The 27,739-nt window shown below is 35.6% G+C and overlaps 1 protein-coding gene across 2 annotated transcripts in view; it reads left to right on the forward strand.

Moving 5' to 3' along the window:
- Positions 1–27,739, forward strand: part of LOC128642502 (RING finger protein 112) — a 51,518-nt gene that overhangs the window by 15,535 nt on the left and 8,244 nt on the right. For both annotated transcript variants that reach the window (XM_053695282.1, XM_053695281.1), the window contains exons 8-12: positions 24,603–24,659; positions 25,015–25,101; positions 26,565–26,682; positions 27,022–27,152; positions 27,261–27,311. In XM_053695282.1, coding sequence (XP_053551257.1) covers positions 24,603–24,659; positions 25,015–25,101; positions 26,565–26,682; positions 27,022–27,152; positions 27,261–27,311 — 444 coding nt within the window. The remainder of the gene's footprint in view (positions 1–24,602; positions 24,660–25,014; positions 25,102–26,564; positions 26,683–27,021; positions 27,153–27,260; positions 27,312–27,739) is intronic.

Here is a 27,739-nt window from a genome sequence, read left to right on the forward strand (position 1 = left end):
GATTTTCTGAATTCTATCAGCCAATCGGAATCTAAGGGACGCCATCTTTAATGACATCATTTAAAGGAACAGTCATTCAATAAGAAGACTCCAGATGAAGAGGATGCTCCGCGTCGGATGTCTTGAAGATGGACCCGCTCCGCGTCGGATGGATTTAGATAGAAGATGCCATCTGGATGAAGACTTCTGCCCGTCTGGAGGACCACTTCGCCCGGCTTGGATGAAGACTTCTCCCGGCTTCGTTGAGGACTTCGGCCCGGTTGGATGAAGACTTCTGCCGCTTCCTTGAGAAAGGATGTCCGGTCTTCAGAACTGTAAGTCGATCTTCAGGGGGTTAGTGTTAGGTTTTTTTATGGGGGTATTGGGTGGGTTTATTTTTTAGGTTAGGGATATGGGCTGCAATAGAGCTAAATGCCCTTTTCAGGGTAATGGGGAGCTTAGGTTTTTTTAGTTAGTTTTATTTGGGGGGTTGGTTGTGTGGGTGGTGGGTTTTACTGTTGGGGGGGTTGTTTGTATTTTTTTTACAGGTAAAAGAGCTGATTACTTTGGGGCAATGCCCCGCAAAAGGCCCTTTTAAGGGCTATTGATAGTTTAGTTTAGGCTAGGGTTTTTTTTATTTTGGGGGGGGCTTTTTTATTTTGATAGGGCTATTAGATTAGGTGTAATTAGTTTAAATATCTGTCATTTGTTTTTTATTTTCTGTAATTTAGTGTTTTTTTTTTTGTAATTTAGCTAATTTAATTTATTTAATTGTTTTTAATTTAGGTAATTTATTTAATTGAAGTGTAGTGTTAGGTGTTATTGTAACTTAGGTTAGGTTTTATTTTAAAGGTACTTTTGTATTTATTTTAGCTAGGTAGTTATTAAATAGTTAATAACTATTTAGTAACTATTCTACCAAGTTAAAATAAATACAAACTTGCCTGTAAAATAAAAATAAACCCTAAGCTAGCTACAATGTAACTATTAGTTATATTGTAGCTAGCTTAGGGTTTATTTTACAGGTAACTATTTATTTTTAAATAGGAATTATTTAGGTAATAATATTAATATTTATTTAGATTTATTGTAATTAAATTTAAGTTGGGGGGTTAGGGGTTAATACATTTAGTATAGTACGTTGGGGGCAGCAGATTAGGGGTTAATAAGTATAATGTAGGTGGCGGCGATGTTAGGGGTGGCAGATTAGGGGTTAATAATATTTAACTAGTGTTTGCGAGGTGGGAGTGCGGCGGTTTAGGGGTTAATATGTTTATTCTAGTGGCGGCGATGTCCGGAGCGGCAGATTAGGGGTTCAAATTTTTATTATAGTGTTTGCGATGCGGGTGGGCCTTGGTTTAGGGGTTAATAGGTAGTTTATGGGTGTTAGTGTACTTTTTAGCACTTTAGTTATGAGTTTTATGCTACAGCATTGTAGTGTAAAACTCATAACTACTGACTTTAAAATGCGTTACAAATCTTGACGGGGTAGGGTGTACCGCTCACGTTTTGGCCTCCCAGGACAGACTCGTAATACCGGCGCTATGGAAGTCCCATAGAAAAAAGACTTTACAAAGTTTACGTAAGTCATTTTGCGGTAAGGCCAAAGAAGTGTGCGGGGCCACTAAACCTGCAAGACTCGTAATACCAGCGGTAGTGAAAAAGCAGCGTTATAACCTGTTAACGCTGCTTTTTCAGCCTACCACAAAACTCGTAATCTAGGTGACTGTGTTTTTATACAGTTTTATACTAGATTTTTATATCAGTATCTGTGCATAATATTCTTTATAGTAGTGTCTATTACATGCAGTTATATGAAAATTGGTGTATACTGCCCCTTTAATGCAGGGTGAGAACCTTTAATGTATCTCTAATCTGATCTTATTTTAAATTGCAGAATGTCAATGGCTTAATTTTATTAACATTAATCTAGCCAACTGAGGGCTAGACTACAAGTGAGGCGCAAAAGTTTTTGTGCAAGTGATATCATGTTTTCGCGATCTGTTTTAATTTTGCTTATATTACAAGTTGAGCGAAATCTTACCACAATTTCAGAGCTGTGGTTAACTGTTTTGCGCAACTAAAAAGTTGCACAAAACACATCAAAAATACATTACAGAGTACAGTTATACTCCTATTAACACTGGCTAATAAATACATTACACAGCACAGTTACACTCATATTAACAGTCTATAAAAATACATTACACAGTGCAGTTACACTCATATTAACACTGTCTAATAAAAATACATTACACAGTGCAGTTACACTCATATTAACACTGTCTAATAAATACATTACACAGTACAGTTACTCATATTAACACTGTCTAATAAATACATTACACAGTGCAGTTACACTCATATTAACACTGTCTAATAAAAATACATTACACAGTGCAGTTACACTCATATTAACACGTCTAATAAATTACACAGTGCAGTTTCTCATATTAACACCATCTAATAAATACATTACACAGTGCAGTTACTCATTAACACCGTCTAATAAATACATTACACAGTACAGTTACACTCATATTAACACTGTCTAATAAATACATTACACAGTACAGTTACACTCATATTAACACTGTCTAATGAATACATTTCACAGTGCAGTTACTCATATTAACACGTCTAATAAATACATTACACAGTACAGTTACACACATAACACTATCTAATAAAAATACATTACACAGTACAGTTACACTTATAATAACACTATCTAATAAATATACATTACACAGTACAGTTACACTTATAATAACATCATCTAATAAATATACATTACACAGTACAGTTACACACATAATAACACTATCTAATAAATATGCATTACACAGTACAGTTACACACATAATAACACTATCTAATAAAAATACATTACACAGTACAGTTACACTTATAATAACACTATCTAATAAATATACATTACACAGTACAGTTACACACATAATAACACTGTCTAATAAATATGCATTACACAGTACAGTTACACACATAATAACACTATCTAATAAATATGCATTACACAGTACAGTTACACACATAATAACACTGTCTAATAAATATACATTACAAAGTACAGTTACACACATAACACTGTCTAATAAATATACATTACACAGTACAGTTACACTTATAATAACACTATCTAATAAATATACATTACACAGTACAGTTACACTTATAATAACATCATCTAATAAATATACATTACACAGTACAGTTACACTTATAATAACACTATCTAATAAATACATTACACAGTACAGTTACACACATAATAACACTGTCTAATAAATATACATTACACAGTACAGTTACACTTATAATAACACTATCTAATAAATACATTACACAGTACAGTTACACACATAATAACACTAATAAATATACCTTACACAGTACAGTTACACACATAATAACACTGTCTAATAAATATACATTACACAGTACAGTTACACTTATAATAACACTATCTAATAAATATACATTACACAGTACAGTTACACTTATAATAACACCATCTAATAAATATACATTACACAGTACAGTTACACTCATAATATCACTGTCTAATAAATATACATTACATAGTACAGCTACACTCATATTAACACTGTCTAATAAATATACATTACACAGTACAGGTACACTTATAATAACACCATCTAATAAATATACATTACACAGTACAGTTACACTTATAATAACACCATCTAATAAATATACATTACACAGTACAGTTACACTTATAATAACATCATCTAATAAATATACATTACACAGTACAGTTACACTCATATTAACACTAATATATATACATTGCATAGTACAGTTACACACATAATAACACTATCTAATAAATATACCTTACACAGTACAGTTACACTTATAATAACACTGTCTAATAAATATACATTACACAGTACAGTTACACACATAACACTGTCTAATAAATATACATTACACAGTACAGTTACACTCATATTAACACTGTCTAATAAATATACCTTACACAGTACAGTTACACTTATAATAACACTGTCTAATAAATATACATTACATAGTACAGTTACACACATAATATCACTGTCTAATAAATATACATTACATAGTACAGCTACACTCATATTAACACTGTCTAATAAATATACATTACACAGTACAGTTACACTTATAATAACACTATCTAATAAATATACATTACACAGTACAGTTACACACATAACACTATCTAATAAATATACATTACACAGTACAGTAACACTCATAATATCACTGTCTCATAAAAATTATTACTGAAAAATATTGCACAACAAAGTTGTAAGGGCTTTTCACTTTAACATAGAGATATATACAGATACATTGCTAAATATGTGAGTGTGTGTGTGTGTATATGTATGTATATATATATATATATATAATATACACACACACAATCTAAGTACTGTATATATCTATACCTATATGTAATGTGTGTATATGTATATGTGTGTATATATATATATATATATATATATATATATATATATGCAAAAAACATCAGATATATGTAGAAATATTTAATTATGAATAAATAGAACATATTCCGTTTTGTTAAGAACATTTGAATTTGAAATATTCATATTTTCATGTTGGGTTGGCGCAATTGCAAAAAATGCAATCAGGTTTGCGCGATAGTCAGGTGTTAGTTTTTTCTCTATTGACTTCTTTGGGGGAATATGTGAACGCATATGCGATATTCGATGTTCATATTTTTGCGTGTCAGGTTACCGCTTGCGCAAATTAAGTTTTCTTAGTTATGAGAGGGGGATCACTTAGTTATGCTCCGGTACAAGCAACATCTAATAAATACATTACACAGTACAGTTACACACATAACACTATCTAATAAATACATTACACAGTACAGTTACACTCATATTAACACTGACTAATAAATATACATTACACAGTACAGTTACACAAATAATAACACCATCTAATAAATATACATTACACAGTACAGTTACACTCATAATATCACTGTCTAATAAATATACATTACACAGTACAGTTACACAGATAACACTGTCTAATAAATATACATTACACAGTACAGTTACACAGATAATAACACTGTCTAATAAATATACATTACACAGTACAGTTACACAAATAACACCATCTAATAAATATACATTACACAGTACAGTTACACTCATAATATCACTGTCTAATAAATATACATTACACAGTACAGTTACACACATAACACCATCTAATAAATACATTACACAGTACAGTTACACACATAACACCATCTAATAAATACATTACACAGTACAGTTACACACATAACACCATCTAATAAATACATTACACAGTACAGTTACACTCATATTAACACTGTCTAATGAATACATTACAGAGTGCAGTTACACACATACACAGATAATAACACTGTCTAATAAAATACATTACACAGTGCAGTTACACACATAACACTGTCTAATAAATATACATTACACAGTATAGTTACAATTATAATAACACTATCTAATAAATATACATTACACAGTACAGTTACACTTATAATAACATCATCTAATAAATATACATTACACAGTACAGTTACACTTATAACACTATCTAATAAATATACATTACACAGTACAGTTACACACATAATAACACGATCTAATAAATATACATTACACAGTACAGTTACACACATAATAACACCATTTAATAAAATACATTACACAGTACAGTTACACTTATAATAACACTATCTAATAAATATACATTACACAGTACAGTTACACACATAACACGATCTAATAAATATACATTACACAGTACAGTTACACTTATAACACTGTCTAATATATATACATTACACAGTACAGTTACACACATAATAACACTATCTAATAAATATACATTACACAGTACAGTTACGCTCATATTAACACTGTCTTATATATATACATTACACAGTACAGTTACACACATAACACTATCTAATAAATATACATTACACAGTACAGTTACACTCATATTAACACTGTCTAATATATATACATTACACAGTACAGTTACACACATAAACTATCTAATAAATATACATTACACAGTACAGTTACACACATAACACTATCTAATAAATACATTACACAGTACAGTTACACTCATAATATCACTGTCTAATAAATATACATTACATAGTACAGCTACACTCATATTAACACTGTCTAATAAATATACATTACATAGTACAGTTACACACATAATAACACCATCTAATAAATATACATTACACAGTACAGTTACACTCATAATAACACGATCTAATAAATATACATTACATAGTACAGTTACACTTATAATAACACCATCTAATAAATATACATTACACAGTACAGTTACACTCATAATAACACGATCTAATACATATACATTACATAGTACAGTTACACACATAATAACACTGTCTAATAAATATACATTACACAGTACAGTTACACTTATAATAACACTATCTAATAAATATACATTACACAGTACAGTTACACTCATAATAACACTATCTAATAAATATACATTACACAGTACAGTTACACTCATAATAACACGATCTAATACATATACATTACATAGTACAGTTACACACATAATAACACTGTCTAATAAATATACATTACACAGTACAGTTACACTTATAATAACACTATCTAATAAATATACATTACACAGTACAGTTACACTCATAATAACAATATCTTATAAATATACCTTACACAGTACAGTTAGACTTATAATAACACTATCTAATAAATATACATTACACAGTACAGTTACACTCATATTAACACTATCTAATAAATATACATTACACAGTACAGTTACACTTATAATAACACCATCTAATAAATATACATTACATAGTACAGTTACACTCATAATAACACTATCTAATAAATATACATTACATAGTACAGTTACACACACAACACTATCTAATAAATATAAATTACACAGTACAGTTACACTCATAATATCACTGTCTAATAAAAATTATTACTGAAAAATATTGCACAACAAAGTTGTAAGGGCTTTTCACTTTAACATAGAGATATATACAGATATATATATATATATAATCTATATGAAAAAACATCAGATATATGTAGAAATATTTAATTATGAATAAATAGAACATATTCCGTTTTGTTAAGAACATTTGAATTTGAAATATTCATATTTTCATGTTGGGTTGGCGCAATTGCAAAAAATGCAATCAGGTTTGCGCGATAGTCAGGTGTTAGTTTTTTCTCTATGGACTTCTTTGGGGGAATACGTGAACGCATATGCGATATTCGATGTTCATATTTTTGCGTGTCAGGTTACCGCTTGCGCAAATTAAGTTTTCTTTGAACTTGTAATACCAGCGCAACCCAAATAGCGCAAAAAGCTGAACTCTAGCAGAGTTTTCACAATCGTGAAAATGCAATATACCACTCCACTTGTAATCTCGCCATGAATTGTGTGGATAAGCATTGCTAAGTTTAATCAAGTATGAGAGGGGGATCACTTACAATGCTCCGGTACAGGGAGATCACTTAGTTATGCTCCGGTACAAACAACATTGATGTATTAAAGTAAACAGGAAGGCTTGTTATGAATATTTATTATTTATAATAATATCAGTAACTAGAATTCAAGCTTATTGTTATATCCAAATTAACTAAAGGTTCTGCAAGTATATCAAGAGTTAATTCTTAAATAATATCATATAACTGATATTTTGAGCAGTCAAGCCTGAGTTAAACAATACTCCTACAAGAAGGGAAAATATCCCTGGGGCTACTAATATTAAATTGTTATATAACCTAACATCTCAATATAATTCCTACCTTATTTAAAAAGACATCACAGCATAATATATAGTAATAATGATGCTGTGTAATAGCAGCAACAAGAATTCCACCTTATGTTCAAATTTTTATATTTACATGAGCTTAAAGGGACACTGAACCCAAATTTTTTCTTTCATGATTCAGATAGAGCATGCCATTTTAAGCAACTTTCTAATGTACTCCTATTATCAAAATTTCTTCATTCTCTTGGTATCTTTATTTGAAATGCAAGAATGTAAGTTTAGTGCCGGCCCATTTTTGGTGAACAACCTGGGTTGTTCTTGCTGATTGGTGGATAAATTCATCCACCAATAAAAAAAGTGCTGTCCAGAGTTCTGAACCAAAAAAAAAGCTTAGATGCCTTCTTTTTCAAATAAAGATAGCAAGAGAACGAAGAAAAACTGATCATAGGAGTACATTAGAAAGTTGCTTAAAATTGCATGTTCTATCTGAATCACAAAAGAAAAAAATTGGGTTCAGTGTCCCTTTCAAGTGCTTCAAGTATATTAAGCTTTAAATCCCAAATAACAAACAATTCATATTTTGAAAATCCAGGTTTGAGTTAAACAATACTCAAAAAAGGGATTATATCCCAGAGACTACTAATAATAAACAACTGTGGCATGATATACCCCGACAAAATATACAATAAAAGATTATAATATAATTCCCTTCTTATTTAAAGGAGCAGAAAAGCACAATATGTATTAATAAATTAAACTAGCTTAATATACTTGGACATAACAATTAGACATATATACAAATGTCTATGCTTTCGTTTGATTTTTTTTTTCTCTTCCCCCTCTTTTTTTTCCTGTGAATGCATAATGTGCCCCAAAAAATGTATAAATAAAGCACAAAGTGGTGGTGTTATAAACCAAATTATTTAACAAATCACAGTGAATATAAATTCATATTAAAGTAAGTCTAGATCACTATAAGTACATGGTCAAAGTGATGACATCAATCAATATCGTACATACACAAAGTGCAAGATAAAAGGAAAGTGTTATCATAAACAAGTCACAGTGAATGTATAACAACATCAAAATAAGAAAAGAGTACTACACGAACACAAAACTCAAGCTCACTAATTTATTTACAAGTTTATAAGGTTTCATATACTTGTTGGCAATTGATATCAATAGACTTGACTATGGGGCCTATCTATCAAGCTCCGATTGGAGCTTGATGCCCCGTGTTTCTGGCGAGTCTTCAGACTCGCCAGAAACAGCAGTTATGGAGCAGCGTTCACAAAGAATGCAATTGGGTTGTTTGACACCCCCTGCTGGCGGCCCATTGGCCGCGAGTCTGCAGGGGGCGGTGTTGCAATGCCTGTCGGACCTGATCCACACTGTCGGATCAGGTCCGACAGACATATGATAATTCTGCCTCTATATGTTGACCGATCATTATAAGGCCTATATATTAGTTTGTTAATATTTTGCACAGAGCCATTCTTGTGTTTTTAATCATTATTTCTTTTGTTTGCTAATTATTTTTTAATAAGTTATATTTTAATTGAGGCCTATCTCGAGAAACAGCCGTGCTATCCAGTGCATTCCTTTAGTCCAGTATTTTCTGACCTTTTTTTTGTAAATCGGCAGCAAAAGGTACATCACTCCTCTCCAGTAGGCGTCATAAGGCCCTGGTTGATGCCATCTGGGGCTTTCTTTAGGTGACTCGCATGGATCCATACTGAGGCTTCCTCTGTTAAGACTGCGGTTCTCGTTACAGTAATCTATGTGGGATCCAGCAACTTGTTCTTATGAAGGCTGTTTCACCAGGACTTTATCTCCAGGCTGGAACAGGTGTGTCGAGGGACCTGTGGGTTGAAGGAGAGCAGAAGAAACATCACCATAGTTGCCATTCAATGTTTCAATCAGTTTGTCAAATATTCTTCTCTTACAACATTTCTGTCTCCCCTTACCACAGGAGCACCTTCCTGTTTACACCAAGGGGTTGGAAATAGTCTGCATACAAAGAAAGAAGCGCTCTACCAGGAATGAAAAACAGCTAAGTTGCTTGTTCCATGGCGAGTTACCACCTAGGAGCAGCCTCTTTTAGCCCAGTTGTGCTTTTCACAAAGGAAAATTTTCCTGAAGTATATCAGTCTGATCCTGCCAAGTAAGGTCAGTCCAGCTCCGAAATACCAGGCAATTCTCCTCTAAACAAGGAACATGTGAACCCCAGATGATCGTTTCAGCCTTCTATGGGCCTCATCAGTGAGGTACAGCCATAATCCTCTAAGCACACTGGACAAGGTGTCCACGTCTGGTTTCCCCCATCAGCCTTAGGGGGACCTCCTCAGGGTCATAACAATTTGCATACAAATAGAGAAGTGCTCTACCAGGAACAAACAACTCAGAAGCTTGTTCTATGGCAAGTTACCACCGAGGAGCAGCCTCTTTTAGCCCAGTTGTGCTTTTCACAGAGGAAAACTTTCCTGAAGTATATCAGTCTGATCCAGCCAAGTGAGGTCAGTCCATTTCCGAAATACCAGGCAATTCTCCTCTGAATAAGGAACATGACAACCCCAGACGATCGTTTTAGCCTTCTATGGGCCTCGTCAGTGAGGTGCCTATCAGAATTTCAAAGGGCGAATAACCTGTAGTTGCACTAAGCGTCATTCTAATTTCTGCCAATATTGCAGGTAAATGTTCAGGCCAATTAATAAATGTACCACCAGTTCCCTTCCTAAAATTCTCTTTAATGGTTCTATTTATTCTTTGTACCTGTCCTGAAGATTGTGGGTGTTAAGGAATGTGACATTTCTAGTCAAAGAATAACATAGTACACACCATATGGGTGACCTGTGAGTTGAAAGAAGTCCCTTTTATAACTGTTTATCTGTATGGGACACCCAAAACGAGGATTTTTTTTTTTTTTTTGTATAGTATCTTAGCTACAGTGCAGGCATTCTCTTTAGTAGTAGGAAACACTTCAACCCACTTACTGAATTAGTCCACAATAACTAATAGATACTTGTGTCCACCATAGCAGTGGACATATGTGTGAAATCAATTTGCAATACCTGCATGGGATCATCTGCGGATGGCAGGTGTTCATGTTTAGATTAGGAGGTTAATATTTCCTGCGTTGTATGTTTGTATGCTCTTGTAGTCAAAGATGTTCCCCTCAGGAGCAGTATGGGTAATAGAAAAGTGGGAGGAGTTAACAAGAGCGCTGAGGAAGCTATTACAAACTAATGGAGATAAGATTATGTGTAAGAAGCTCTTTGCTATATTAAAAAACTAAAATATGATAACAATAATGTGCTAGAACAATAATATATATATTTTTATTTCTCACTATATGTGGAAGAAGATATAAAAATATTATATGGATGAAAAAAGGGGAAACAGTGTAAAGTGAAAAAACTGTATATTTATATAAATAAATGGGTCTAGTAATAAATGGACCTAATATAAATTGCACTGTGTAGATAGAACTATACACATCCAATTTTGGATAATGTAAAAGAGTGGTAGGTGGGATCTTTTAATGTCAATATGAGACAAAGGAGTGTAGTCAAATATTTGTAAGAAAAATAAAATAAAATTTATTTTGGCAACATAAAACTATGAAAAAAAATCGCATATAAATGAATAACATTTTTTTAAAACAATATAAATGTAGGTTGGCCAACCAAATAAAGTTGGATGAGGCTAAAATACAATGATAAAGAACATTTCTTTTCAAAACTTATACTGCTTTTGTTTTATATTAGGCAAAACGGATAATAGTTACATAGCATATACCAGTACACTTTGTAAGAATATCGTTCTGTAATCTTAGTACAAGTTAAACCAATTTCGGTAAAACAATGAACCTTACAGCTTTAAATTGTATAATATAACAGCCTGAAAGGAGTGGATTGCCTGACACTGTTAGTATTAAACTTGCAGTTAGTATTTTTAGTATGTATAATACTTGCAGCTGGTTTTTATCAAACCCAATACGTGGCTCAGTGTCCGTGCTTTGTAAGGAAGTGGCACAGATTTTAATCCAAGTGCCTGAAGAAACTTTAAACTGTAAACAAAGTTATCCAATGTTGGTTTCCTGCTGGGATTTGTAAAGGTTTAATTACCATGATGGAACCCAGAGTGGTGATTGCAGTCTTACTGCGCTCACGTGATGAGGATTCTATGGCAAGCTGAAGTGCTCAAAAATAGCACTGGTAGAACTGTATATCCAAGTAACAGTCCTTGACAGGTGTATTGCAACGCGTTTCGGCTGACGCAGCAGTCTTTTTCAAGCATACACCTGTCAAAGAGGTTGGGCTTTTTATACACTTGCTTTGAGTAGTTAATTGAACAATTGGCATAGTGTGTGCAATCAAGATGCTGATATTTGCTGCAGCTGGTTCTATGATGGTCTGTTATGTCAAAATCTAGATGATCTATTTTCTTTCAGGGAAAGAAGTTGTTTTGGTTCTAATTTAGATTCCATTATATCTACTGTTACTGGTGGTAAAGGGTCTTTTCTTCCTCAGGCCAGAAAAACCTTCTAATCGTTTTTGTTCCTTTAGTCAGAACAAGGAATAAAAGGTTGACTCCTCTGCTCAAAAGCATGGCACCTCTGATTCAGTCTGGAGACCTAGTGCTAATTGGAACAAGTCAAAGCAGGGTAAGAAATCTATCCCTACCAGGGGCGGACTGACAAGTCGGGCAAATCGGCCCTGGCCCAAGGGTCCTGCTTCTTAAAGGGGCCCCATGCATTATACTGATGCTGCATTTTTTTTATATATATATATATTTTTGCCATGAATATTTTTTATTTATTTTTTTGCAGTGGGGGGTGGTGGGGTGGGGAGTCCCCGGTGCGGTGGTGAAGGAGACGTGACTCATCATCACTCGTGAGCATGACTGACTGTGAGAATCAATGAAGCCAAGAACAGGAACTAGGACTCAGAGCCGGTTAGCCTAGGGTAACATCATGTGAAGAGAAGAAAAGACACTTCCTGGACTGGAGCGTGGAACCGGGCGGCAGCCTGCCCTGCAATATGTGGTGTAACAAACAATCCGGATTCGGAATCCGGTCCTCCACATATTAATGGTCACACACATCACCTGCCCGACCCCTGGCTCTGTCTGTTTGCTCAGCTCCGCCTCCACACAAAATTTTAACTGTGCACAGCGCATTAGAGGCTTAGGCGGCAGCTGCAGCAGACAGAAGGTGGCCACACGTGATTAGGACTGAGTCAAGCAGGCGGGCCTAGTAGGCGACAACGACGTTGACGATAAGGTAAGTAAGTGGCAGACTGGCAGTACAGCCCTAGACCCTAGTAATATATTGTAAAGCAAAGGGACAGGTTAGTAAAAAAAGAAAAGCTACATGCTATATCCCAACAGTCCCAGTTAGTTGCCCTCAGCCAGTGCAGGAGTACAGCCAGGCACCAGTTAGTAGGTATGCGCCATGCACAACTAGTATGGAGGTAGATGGCTTACATTGTAGAGCCCAGCACACACCTGAGTAACATGTCCCTTTAATAAAGCAGCTTTTCCCCCTACAATAGTCCTTAAATGGCAATACTCCAATGATAAACTCTATATACTAAACATGATCACCTCTTTCTTATGCAAGATACAGATCATTATTTAGCAACACATGATAAAAAACTAAACTATTAGACTTCAGAATTGGGGATAGAACTTCAACTTTAATATTAAACAATGTAAACAAAATAATAAAAGCAGATTAATGTGACTAAAAAAATAAGGTGGTGTTCTCAAATTCTCTGTTGCACAAATATCATGAGGAAAAGCTTAACATTTGTGTATGAATATTATGTGTAAGCTCCAGAAGCATGAAACTCCATATTGTGTATGAATATTATGTGTATGTTCCAGAAGCATGAAACTCCATATTGTGTATGAATATTATGTGTATGCTCCAGAAGCATGAAACTCCATATTGTGTATGAATATTATGTGTATGCTCCAGAAGCATGAAACTCCATATTGTGTATGAATATTATGTGTATGCTCCAGAAGCATGAAACTCCATATTGTGTATGAATATTATGTGTAAGCTCCAGAAGCATGAAACTCCATATTGTGTATGAATATTATGTGTATGCTCCAGAAGCATGAAACTCCATATTGTGTATGAATATTATGTGTATGCTCCAGAAGCATGAAACTCCATATTGTGTATGAATATTATGTGTATGCTCCAGAAGCATGAAACTCCATATTGTGTATGAATAGTATGTGTATGTTCCAGAAGCATGAAACTCCATATTGTGTATGAATATTATGTGTAAGCTCCAGAAGCATGAAACTCCATATTGTGTATGAATATTATGTGTATGTTCCAGAAGCATGAAACTCCATATTGTGTATGAATATTATGTGTATGTTCCAGAAGCATGAAACTCCATATTGTGTATGAATATTATGTGTAAGCTCCAGAAGCATGAAACTCCATATTGTGTATGAATATTATGTGTATGTTCCAGAAGCATGAAACTCCATATTGTGTATGAATATTATGTGTATGTTCCAGAAGCATGAAACTCCATATTGTGTATGAATATTATGTGTATGTTCCAGAAGCATGAAACTCCATATTGTGTATGAATATTATGTGTATGTTCCAGAAGCATGAAACTCCATATTGTGTATGAATATTATATGTATGTTCCAGAAGCATGAAACTCCATATTGTGTATGAATATTATATGTATGTTCCAGAAGCATGAAACTCCATATTGTGTATGAATATTATGTGTAAGCTCCAGAAGCATGAAACTCCATATTGTGTATGAATATTATGTGTATGTTCCAGAAGCATGAAACTCCATATTGTGTATGAATATTATGTGTATGCTCCAGAAGCATGAAACTCCATATTGTGTATGAATATTATGTGTATGCTCCAGAAGCATGAAACTCCATATTGTGTATGAATATTATCTGTATGTTCCAGAAGCATGAAACTCCATATTGTGTATGAATATTATCTGTATGTTCCAGAAGCATGAAACTCCATATTGTGTATGAATATTATATGTATGTTCCAGAAGCATGAAACTCCATATTGTGTATGAATATTATATGTATGTTCCAGAAGCATGAAACTCCATATTGTGTATGAATATTATCTGTATGTTCCAGAAGCATGAAACTCCATATTGTGTATGAATATTATCTGTATGTTCCAGAAGCATGAAACTCCATATTGTGTATGAATATTATATGTATGTTCGAGAAGCATTAAACTCCATATTGTGTATGAATATTATATGTATGCTCCAGAAGCATGAAACTCCATATTGTGTATGAATATTATCTGTATGTTCCAGAAGCATGAAACTCCATATTGTGTATGAATATTCTGTGTATGTTCCAGAAGCATGAAACTCCATATTGTGTATGAATATTCTGTGTATGTTCCAGAAGCATGAAACTCCATATTGTGTATGAATATTATGTGTATGCTCCAGAAGCATGAAACTCCATATTGTGTATGAATATTATGTGTATGTTCCAGAAGCATGAAACTCCATATTGTGTATGAATATTATGTGTATGTTCCAGAAGCATGAAACTCCATATTGTGTATGAATATTATGTGTATGCTCCAGAAGCATGAAACTCCATATTGTGTATGAATATTATGTGTATGCTCCAGAAGCATGAAACTCCATATTGTGTATGAATATTATGTGTATGCTCCAGAAGCATGAAACTCCATATTGTGTATGAATATTATGTGTATGTTCCAGAAGCATGAAACTCCATATTGTGTATGAATATTATATGTATGTTCCAGAAGCATGAAACTCCATATTGTGTATGAATATTATATGTATGTTCCAGAAGCATGAAACTCCATATTGTGTATGAATATTATATGTATGTTCCAGAAGCATGAAACTCCATATTGTGTATGAATATTATGTGTATGCTCCAGAAGCATGAAACTCCATATTGTGTATGAATATTATGTGTATGTTCCAGAAGCATGAAACTCCATATTGTGTATGAATATTATGTGTATGCTCCAGAAGCATGAAACTCCATATTGTGTATGATGTAGTGATTGCGGATGTTGTAATTATTCAGTGAATTAAGAAAGTACCAGCCACTCAGCCAAATTACTGGTTTTCCTTATAGGACTGATTAATTTTATTATATAATTTCCCTAGTATATATTTGTTACTGATTTAAGAACATACCAGTACAGCACCTATAGTGTTCAATCAACAAATGTATTGCAGATAAAATAAATAAAACATAAGAATATATATGAATTTATTCATAACAGCATTTTGAGGTAAATGTATACAACAGTTTAACTTTTTTAAGGTTTTCTAGCTTTTTCATGTTAATTAAATTTAGGCAAGATCAGAAAAAAAGTGTGTGTGTGTGTGTATATACTGTGTGTGTGTTATATATATATATATATATATATATATATATATATATATCAGATGTGTGTGTGTGTGCAGTGTTTGTGTGAGTCAGATGTGTGTGCAGTGTGTGTGTGTGCAGTGTTTGCGTTAGTCAGATGTGTGAATGTGTGTGTGCAGTGTTTGTGTGAGTCAGATGTGTGTGTGTGTGCAGTGTTTGCGTGAGTCAGATGTGTGAATGTGTGTGTGCAGTGTTTGTGAGTCAGATGTGTGTATGTGTGTATGCATGTGTGTGTGCAGTGTTTGTGTGAGTCAGATGTGTGAATGTGTGTGAGTCAGATGTGTTTGTGTAAGTCAGGTGTGTGTTTGTGTGTCAGGTGTGTGTGCAGTGTGTGTGTGAGTCGTGTGTGTGTGTGTGTGTGTAGTGTTTGTGTGAGTCAGGTGTGTGTGTGCAGTGTTTGTGTGAGTCAGGTGTGTGTGTGTGTGCAGTGTTTGTGAGTCAGGTGTGTGCAGTGTTTGTGTGAGTCAGGTGTGTGTGTGCAGTGTTTGTGTGAGTCAGGTGTGTGTGCAGTGTTTGTGTGAGTCAGGTGTGTGTGTGTGTGCAGTGTTTGTGTGAGTCAGGTGTGTGTGTGTCTGCAGTGTTTGTGTGAGTCAGGTGTGTGTGTGTCTGCAGTGTTTGTGTGAGTCAGATGTGTGTGTGTCTGCAGTGTTTGTGTGAGTCAGATGTGTGTGTGTCTGCAGTGTTTGTGTGAGTCAGATGTGTGTGTGTCTGCAGTGTTTGTGTGAGTCAGATGTGTGTGTGTGTGTCTGCAGTGTTTGTGTGAGTCAGATGTGTGTGTGCAGTGTTTGAGTCAGATGTGTGTGTGCAGTGTTTGAGTCAGATGTGTGTGTGCAGTGTTTGTGTGAGTCAGATGTGTCTGCAGTGTTTGTGTGAGTCAGATGTGTGTGTGTCTGCAGTGTTTGTGTGAGTCATATGTGTGTGCAGTGTTTGTGTGAGTCAGGTGGGTGTGTGTGTGTGTGTGTGCAGTGTTTGTGTGAGTCATGTGTGTGTGTGTGCAGTGTTTGTGTGAGTCAGGTGTGTGTGTGCAGTGTTTGTGTGAGTCAGGTGTGTGTGCAGTGTTTGTGTGAGTCAGGTGTGTGTGCAGTGTTTGCGTTAGTCAGATGTGTGTGCAGTGTTTGCGTTAGTCAGATGTGTGAATGTGTGTGTGCAGTGTTTGTGTGAGTCAGGTGTGTGTGTGTGCAGTGTTTGCGTGAGTCAGATGTGTGAATGTGTGTGAGTCAGATGTGTTTGTGTGAGTCAGAAGTGTTTGTGTGAGTAAGATGTGTGTGTGCAGTGTTTGTGTGAGTCAGATGTGTGTGTTTGTGTGAGTCAGGTGTGTGTGTGTCAGGTGTGTGTGCAGTGTTTGTGTGAGTCAGGTGTGTGTGTATGCAGTGTTTGTGTGAGTCAGAGGTGTGTGTGTGTGCAGTGTTTGTGTGAGTCAGATGTGTGTGCAGTGTTTGTGTGAGTCAGGTGTGTGTGTGCAGTGTTTGTGTGAGTCAGATGTGTGTGTGCAGTGTTTGTGTGAGTCAGGTATGTGTGTGTGTGCAGTGTTTGTGCAGTGTTTGTGTGAGTCAGGTGTGTGTGTGCAGTGTTTGTGTGAGTCAGGTATGTGTGTGTGTGTAGTGTTTGTGTAAGTCAATGTGTGTGCAGTGTTTGTGTGAGTCAGGTGTGTGTGGGTGCAGTGCTTGTGTGAGTCAGATGTGTGTGTGTGTGTGCGTGCAGTGTTTGTGTGAGTCAGATATGTGTGTGTGCGCGGTGTTTGTGTGAGTCAGGTGTGTGTGTGTTTACCGTGCTTGTGTGAGTCAGGTGTGTGTGTCTAATGACTTTAAAGAAAAAAAATGTTTTTTATATGGCAATTAAAAACGTGGGGGAGAGGCATATGAGGTGGGAGGGGCAATTGAGGTGGGAGGGGCAAGGAAATGGGAGGGGCAATAGGGTAGGAGGAGGAGATGAGGTAGGTAGGTGGAGCAAAGGGGGGCCCTACCACACTTTCGCCCGGGGGCCCTGGTTGGTCTCAGTCCGTCCCTGATCCCTACTACCAAAACTGCATGAAGGTGTGGCCCCTGATCCAGAGGTCCTGTTAGGGGGCAGATTAGGCCTTTTTCAGGAGACTTGGTTTCAGTGTATTCCAGACCCCTGGGTTCTGAATATAGTTTCTCTCGGATATCAAATAGAATTTAGAACAAGGCCTTGCAGAGGAAGTTTTTTTTCTCTCCAATGTTCCAAGGAATCCTGTAAAAGTTCAATCTTTTTTCAAGTCTGTCTCAAATCTGTAAGCTATATGAATGATTGTTTGTTACTTTGCATGAACAGGGGATGGAATTTTATTCAAATTTCTTAATTTTTCCAAAGAAGTAAGGTACTTTTAAACCAGTTCTGGATCTGAAAGCTCTAAACAAGTTTGTAAGGATTCCATCTTTCATAATAGAAACTATTCAGACTATTCTGCCTTTTGTTCAGCAAGGTCAGTTTATGTTTACAATAGATTGAAAGGATGCTTACCTTCATGTTCCAATTCACAAATAACATTTTCCAGTTTCTGAGGTTTGCCTTTCTGGACAAGCATTTTCGGTTTGTTGCTCTACCATTTGTTCTGGCTACAGCTTTAAGAATATTCACAAAGGTTCTAGGTGCCCTTTTGTCTGTGATTAGGTCTCCAGGTATTTCAATGTTTCCATACCTGGAGGACATCTTGGTTCAAGCTCCGACTTTTCCTTTATCAAAATCTCACACCAACCGACTCTTGTTTCTTCAACAGCATTGCTGGAGGATCAATTTTCCAAAAAGTTATTTGGTTCTTTAGACAAAAATACATTTTTTGGGGTTTTTAAATATATTCAGTCTACACAAGTCTTTCTCCAACAGATCAGAAAAGATTAAAGTTGGTGTCAGCTTGTCAGAACCTTCAGTCTCTCTCTTTTCCCTCGGTTGCTCTTTGTATTTAAGTCCTAGGTCTCATGATTGCAGCTTCAGATGCAATTTCATTTGCACGTTTTCAAATGAGGCTTCTTCAGCTTTGTATTCTGCATCAATGGTGCAGATATTATACTCCGATGTTTTAAAGGATATTTTTGGATCCCAGTAAAAAGTCAGTCTCTAACTTGGTGGTTGGATCATCAGTTTATAATTCAGAGGTCTTCTTTTGCTCATCCTACCTGGACTTTGATAACTACAGATGCAAGACTGTCAGGTTGGGAAGCTGTTTGGGGGTCTCTGAGAGCACAGGGACTTTGGGATCCTCAGGAGCCAAGGTTGCCAATAAATGTTCTAGAACTCTGTACAATTTTCAGGGCACTTCAAGTCTGGCCTTTTTTGAAAAGAGTTTCATCTACGTTTCCAGACAGACAATGTCAGTAGCTTATGTCAACAATCAGGGAGGAATTCAGTTTCCTGGCCACTGTGTGGAGGTGTCTCAAATTCTCTCATGGGCAGAAACTAATTCCTGTCTAGTCTCTCAGATTTATATTCCAGGGGTGAACAACTGGGGGGCAGACTTTCTCAGTCATCAATCCTCTACATCAAGGGGAGTGGTCTCTTCACCAGGATGTGTTCAATCAGATTCTAGATTTTTGGGGTCTCCCAGAGATAGATCTGATGGCCTCTCATTTGAACAACAAATTTCCAGGTACTTTGCAAGGTCCAGGGATCCTCTGGCAGAGTTAGTGGATGCTCTAGTAGTTCCTTGGTCTTTTCAGCTTGCTTATCTGTTTCCTCCTCTGGTTCTTCTTCCCAGAGTGATTTCCAAGATAAGCCTAGTTAGTTTTTCAGTAATCCTGGGGCACAGGATGGCCTCACATGGTTTGGTATGCAGATCTTTTTCAGATGTACAGATTTTTACTGACTTAATTTGATTTAATTTGTGTCCTAATCTTAAGAATGCTTCAGAGAGATCTTTGCATTCTTTGGACATTTTAGGGCATTGAAATATTACATTGATGATACTAACTACTTCTTTCTTGGTCCTAGGAAGGGTCAGAAAATTTCTGCTGTTTCTCTGGCATCCTGGTTGAAACTTTTGATTCACAAAGCTTATTTGGAGGCAGGTCAGCCTCCACTGCAGTAGATTACTGCTCATTCTACTTAATCAGTTGCCACTTCTTGGGCTTTCAAGAATGAGGCTTCAGTTGACCAGATTTGCAAGGCAGCTGCTTTGTCTTCTTTGCATCCTTTTTTTTTTTTTTTTTTTTTTTTTTTTTTTTTTTTTTTACAAAATCCTACAATTTTTATGTTTTTGCTTCAGCCTTTGGCAGGAAGGTTCTTCAAGCAACTGTCCCAGTTTGATTGTTTGCCTGTTTGATTTATTTTAAGAGCATAAAAAAAATAAAAATATATTGGGATTGTGGATTTAATTTCTCTGTGGAAAAAAAAATGTTTAGTTGTTTTTAAATCCCTCCCTTTGTTATTACTCTTGGACTCCTCAGCTTGGGTATTGGCTCCCAGGAGTAATGAATCATGGACTCTCACCACCTATGAAAGAAAATGTATTTTTTTCATTGTGATGAGAGTCCACGAGACCCCACCTTTTAAGTTTTTTGGGGGTTATTTTTTTTCTTTAGCACTTATTTTCCCTTCTCCTTTTATTATTCCTTTTCTTTACCTCACTTTGCTTGGCTTTATGTTAGACTGAGGTTTGTGGGAGGGGTTTTATAGGTCTCTTGGGGTTTGCTCTGCTACTAGGAGGAGGCAAAGATTCCCTGAGTAATTTCCCAGGAGTAATGGATCGTGGACTTTCACCTTCATGAAAGAAATGAATTTATCAGGTAAGCATAAATTATGTTTGTTTGTGTGTTTGAGTCAAGTCTGGTGAATATGTTTGATACAAAAAAATAAAAAATAATATAAATATATAACTGCTCCCTGAAGACTTTTCTGTTCAGAGAAGCCAGGGGCGTATTTAGGTTTTGTGCTGCCCTAGGCACTCAAAATTCTGCTGCCCCCCACCCCACCCCAGGTTTAAGGCCTTTTTTTAGACATAATTTTTTGGGGCAGGGTGTAAAAAAATAAAAGATGGAGAAAAAAAAAGATGTTCACCAGGGCTTGCATTCACTCTGGTCACACACACACACACACACACACATAATATATATATATATATATATATATATATATATATATATATTAAGACATTATTTTGCAAGTCAGATAATTAAAGTGTTTATATCAGAAAAAAATATAATTTACTGTATGATAGTTGGTCAGTAGGTAGTTGTTTAACCTTAAACATCTTCTTTGGTGATTGACAGTTATTTAAGCAAAATATCTGCTTGGATAAATATGCAATGAATATACAAACTGGCCTTTAAAAGTACTTAAAAAATACAACAGTAGTTATGATAGGTTTAGGAATTGTATCCTAGGGGATAAAGTCACATGATACAATCATAATAAAGTATATACTTGTATTGTTTCTGAATGTATTAAATGCATACAACATATTTTCAGTTGTGTTTTAAGTCACATAGTTGTATAGATTCAGCAATAAATACTTATTCTTTGCATGTATGACAGATAGACAAACAGTAAATGTACAAGTATTTAGTGACTAATCCGTTTAAGTATTTTAATGCCTAATGAAGATGTATTGAAGGGAGAAAGGCATGTGCTGTTTCACAGTGGTCACGTTGTAGTGCACACTGCACTGTGTAGTCTGTGTGAGTCTCAATCACGCGGTGGAGCAAGGAAGAATACCGCATTCCCTCTCAGTCCAGGCCAGGCTGCGCAAGTGAGCTCCGCCTCCACTGTCACCACGTCATGCGCACCCACATACAATCCCATAGGATAGCAATAGCCGGGCCAAACATTTAAGTCATTAGTAATTGGTTGATTTAGCCACCCGGGCCTGAGTTCAGTAGAGTGGCCCTAGGGACTCAAAATTCTGCTGCCCCTTAAAAATCTGCTGCCCTAGGCACCGGCCTTGTTGGCCTATGCCTTAATACGCCCCTGAGAGAAGCCTACCACCCAACTCAATAATATTTCTCTTACCTAACAACATTTCCTTCCTCTAACTCTGTATTAACATCTTTCTCAATCTTGCAGTCCTCACCTCCTGTTTCTCAACCTCCTACCCTTCTAGATTGTAAGTTCCCACTGGAATTGGGCCCTCAATTCCTCCTGTATGTGTTTGTAAAATTTTGTCCTGTCTCTTACAAGTTTTATATCAATGTTTTATTTAAATGAATTGTATCCATGGACAACGCTGCAGAATATGATGGCGCTTCATAAATTTAAAGTATAATAATAATTATATATATATATATAACAAAAGACGATGGCTTGCACTCACTGGTCTTTTAAAAAAAACGTGCCTTTATTGCCCTGAAACATTACATTAAAGGCACGTTTTTTTTTAAAAGACCAGTGAGTGCAAGCCATCGTCTTTTGTTATTTGTCTCCTGTTTGCACCCTGGCAAGTTGGGTTTGAAGTGTGAGTGCTCTCCATTTGTTAAACTATATATATATATATATATATATATATATATATATATATATATATATATATATATATATATATATATATATATATATATATATATATATATATATATTACTCTAAACAATGTAAAGTTTGAGTTTTAAGGTCTGAAAGTGCATTATTCACCCTAAAGGAACAGCTCTGAAAATTGAGCAGTTTCTAATTATCAGGAATTAATACACATGCTGTCTTAAGGCTAACCTTGCTACATGCATGTCCCTAATTGACACAACTGCAAAACATTTTATACTAAATCTATGACCGTGGCTAGCTTTGTTGTCTGTGGACTGTAGATTGTCTCCTCCAAATAAGGCAAATTGTGGGTGGAGTTTGACTATTGATAAATAATTGCAGTAAGAAGAATGTTAATTTGTTTTAAAACATTAAGATTTGGCTGAGATGTTATTTTAAAGCGCTGGTTTTCAAACCTGTCCTCAGACCTCCCTAACAGGGCACATTTTGAGGATATCTGAACTAGAGCACAGGTGAAATAATCAGCTGATTAGTAACCATGGTTATTTACCTGCTCTCATCCAAGGTAATCCTGAAAAGCTGACCTGTTGGGGAGGCCTGAGGACAGGTGTGAAAACCAGTGATCTAAAGAAACACAACTGAAATGTTTGGTAATAACAAGGCGCTTACTGTCCCCTTTTTAAAGAAGATTTAGCAACAGAGCCCTGAACAATTGTATGAGACATATTGGCAAATGTGTATTTTTATATTTGTTGCTAGAAATACACAAATTTGTTTTGGATGATCATTTCTCCAAAAAATAGTTTTATCCTATATCAACAATGGGGTTGTTAAAAATAAACAGCTTTTCATTAACACATTTTGAATATCATTTTGGGAACAACTTAAGGTCAGCAGAGGAGCAACTGTGCTGCAGCTTTCACTTAAATAAACTTACACTTAGTATTAGCTAGTGCTAGTGCTACAAGCTAGCAGCAGCACAATTTATTTTTTACCGGGGCTTATATACTTAATGGATGACACAGGAATCAATCAAGTCACAAGGTATTTTGGTAGATTGCTACTGAATAGTGTAAACTAAACCTGAAGCCTAATTATTTTTGTTTCAATCATTAATTTTTTCGTTAAAGGACCATTTGTTTTAATTATGAAACGAGTGTAAAGAATACAGCAAAATTTATGTTAGTTGTTTTTGGTGTCTTTTTTTTTTTTTGCATTCGTCTGAATCTGAATTAGTTGTTACCATTACTTTCTGAACATACATCAGTCGGTGCAGCACAATGATGGCGGCCGCTGGTGTAAGCATCCTGCATTTGTGTACAGTCTCTTGTGTAGGTGGATAAGTAGCCAGATTCTCAGAATATCGGTGATTAAAGAAAAGTCAAAATGAAACGTTCATTCAGATTGTGCACAGTATTTTTATTTACACATTATCTGAGGCGCCAGCTACTACTGAGCATGTGCGAGAGTTTACAGTGTACAAGCAAATGATTGGCTGATGGCTGTCACATGATACAGGGGCTAAAACTGAAGTAAGTTTTGAAATTTGTCCAAAAAAAACCAAATCTACTGCTCATTTAAAATTCTGATTAATTGTAATTGTGTTTTTATTATGCACTTGGTGATAATGCTATTCTACTGTGTTTATTAAGACTGTTACTACTGAAAGCTGCTAACCTATGAGTGACATTAGGACAAGCTTTGATTGCAAGAAAGGGCTACAGCTGTTCTGGTTTTCTATTGGCTGCCTGGCTGGTATCTATTGTAAGGCTACTAGGACTTTTGCACACAAACCAGAGCATGCTGGGTAATGCATTGTCTTGCTGCCTCTGCTCACTGTGTATAACTCATTTGTTCCTCTCTCAGATGTATACTGAAGTTGGAGAGCTGCTGGGAAAATCCTTTCTACAACAACAATTACAGGTAAATACATCCAATAAGCAGCTGCTGTTCCCAACCCACAATACCTCTTCTCTCTCAGTATTTTCCCACTTCACATCCACCTAGGGTTGCCCCGTCGGCCATGTTTTCCTGGACACTTATGAGTTACCCATGCTGCAGGGTAAGCAGGGCAGAACATGTATGGACATCACATGACTAGTGTTGATGAACAGCACAATAGATGTTCCTCCCTGCTTACCCTGCAGCATGTGTAACTCATAATTGTCCTGGAAAACATTGCTGAGGTGGCAACCAACCCTACACCCATCCCTCTTTAGATTACTGTCATTTGTTTAGCTGCTCACCTGTCTCATACATAATACTTTCTGTGTTATAGCATTTGGACCTCTTGGTGAGGGACTGGCACAACTGTGATAACTGTGGTCGCGGAGCTGCCCTGTCTTTCTTAGATAATGTGGAAAAGGTATTATTTCACCTACATTAAGCATATAAAAAAGCTGTTTTATAAAAAAAAATTCATGCAAAAAAAATATATTTAAATTCATATTTAAACAAAGAGAAGGTAAGATAGTAGAAGTGGTTGAAAGAAGACAGACGTCCATCGAGTTCAACCTATACGGATCCAATTTGATTTACAATAAAGAAGCTCCATTTGAATTTACATTAATACAGTAAGAAAGCTGACCCATTTAACCCAAGCAATCATAACCCTAAATTTTATTTATAGCCAGAAATGTATCTAAGCTATTTTATATGTATCTACGGTATTGGCATTCACTACCTCCTTAGGCAATGAATTAAATTTCCTTTACAGTAAAAAAAACAAAACATTTACATTGCTGGAGATTAAATCTCCTTTCCTTTAGCCTTACACTAAATACATTTTATAAGCATAGTATTGAGGTTATTCCTAGGGATTTATATATTTGTAATAGTATTTCTCTTTAAATGTAATATTCGAATTATGCAATATTCGAAAAGAAACATTCAAATTGATATATCTGTATCTAATATGTATCAATTTACTAAATTCCCTACCACATGAGCTATTGGACTTCTGAATAGTATTTGTTAAATCAAATATTACATTCAAAATTTTGAATGTGGATATTTGATCAAAATGTGAACATTCAAAAATGAAAGTAAAATTTGAAAACCAGAAAAAACATTTGATCACCAAATTTTAATGGTTTTCATTCTTATCAATATTCGATTGTCCAAAAGACTATTCGTTCTACCAAATGAATTACAGTTTCAGCACATTTGCCCATCCCTAGTTATTCCCGCCTCCCTCTAGTTATGGGTGCCGCATGTTGAAATCTATCTTTCACTGCTCTCCACTCCAGTGCTGATCTGTTTGCTCATGTGCCGCAACTCTCCTTCATATACCCGCAGTGTAACCTTGGTTCTATAATGGCAGCCCTCATGATGAGAGGGAAGTTCATGACATGGATTTAATATCCCTTTAAAGAATGACCTCCTGTCCCAAATAGTTTCCTTGGAATAAACAGAGCTTCCACCATCTCTGTATATGGGCCTTGAGTATATTTATATAAAGTAATCATATCCTCTCTCAAGCATCTTTTTTTTCCTAGAGAAAACAGACCAGTTTGGCCAACCTCTCCTCATAGTCTAAACCCTCCATTTCTCTTATTGGTGCATGTTTGTGAGGATCATTCATCCCCAGAGGTCAGATGCTTACGGTCTGATGAATAATTCTTCAAATCTGTACTTATATCAGTGTCTGAAAAGACAGAGGTTTAATACTCTACTAAAGTAAACGTTACTCCTGGTTGGTTGATGATGTGCGTCCTTAGTAGGCCGGTGTGCTCATAACCTAGATAATATACACTTCTGCTATCATGTTGTGTTTTAACGTTTAAATATGAAGAAAAAAAATATTAGTAATCTTTGTTTTCCTAATAGGAACATTGCTATGCGTACCCTTGTGTAGAAGGGTGGCTTGCATGCTCGTCAGTATCCTGCCATCTCTTGCCACACCCAGGGATCGGACTCATCAGATCAGGCCAGGGAAAACTGTCAGGTGACCTCACTTACCCTACAAGTCTGAGTCCTCATTGCCTAAAGCTAACAATGAATTTTTCTTGCATTTGGCTCTTTCTACCTCCTGAAAGCAACGTGATGTATCACTCTTAAATATGTGGTTATCAGGTTTTCGTATTAATGTCCACAATGTATTTGTCTTATCTATAGTAAATGTTATCTACACTCAGATTATCAATTTACATTAATTACATGTTATTTATTTCCATTTATGTCTATATAAGTTATTTCACAGTTCTGCCCCATCTCAATGAACAGAGGGCAGATTGGAACAAAACACAAATATGTGTAATGTGGTTTACTTTTACCCTCCTCACAGATATGAACAAGGACTTCAGAAGTCATCTCACAATATATGTTTGTGAACTGGTGAGAGGTGTTTGGAGCCATTTAAAGACTGACGCCCATGAAAACATTTTAAGGTGTGGTGAGCTTTGCAGTGCACTGAAGGTCAGTTTGCTACATAAAATCTCTTGTGGGGGGATTTAATGGTCACAAAGGGCTGCACTTTATAATGATTTTATTGTTATGTACTAACACCTCTTCAATACATAACAGGAGTTTGGGGACGTGTTGCAGAGGCAGTACACCTTTGCTTCCCCGTCTCAGGTAAGAACTAGATTCATTTTACCCTTTTAAAGAATATTAATTAGATGCCGCCTGCCCTCTCTTCTAATACAGGACGTACCTCTGGGATATATATGTTTTTATAAATGTCAGCAGTCTGTTCCAGGCATTGTCATGTCTGATAAGGCTTCTGCTTGTAAAGCAATTAAAGGGACACTAAACTCAAAGTAAACTTTAAAGATTCAGATTCACTTTTCAATGTACTCTCAATGTCAAATTGTGCACAGCCTTTTTATATGCACACTCTCTGAGGCATCAGCTACTACTGAGCATGTGCAAGAGATCAGTGTATATAAGTCTGATTTGTTTGATCTCTGTCACATGATAAAGGGGGCAGGGAAATACAAGGAATTTTAAAATGTATCAGAAAAAAATCAGTTATGCAATTTAACTGTATTTAAAGGGACAGT

The sequence above is a fragment of the Bombina bombina genome, chromosome 11 (genome assembly GCF_027579735.1).
Source record: "Bombina bombina isolate aBomBom1 chromosome 11, aBomBom1.pri, whole genome shotgun sequence".
Lineage (NCBI taxonomy): Eukaryota > Metazoa > Chordata > Amphibia > Anura > Bombinatoridae > Bombina > Bombina bombina.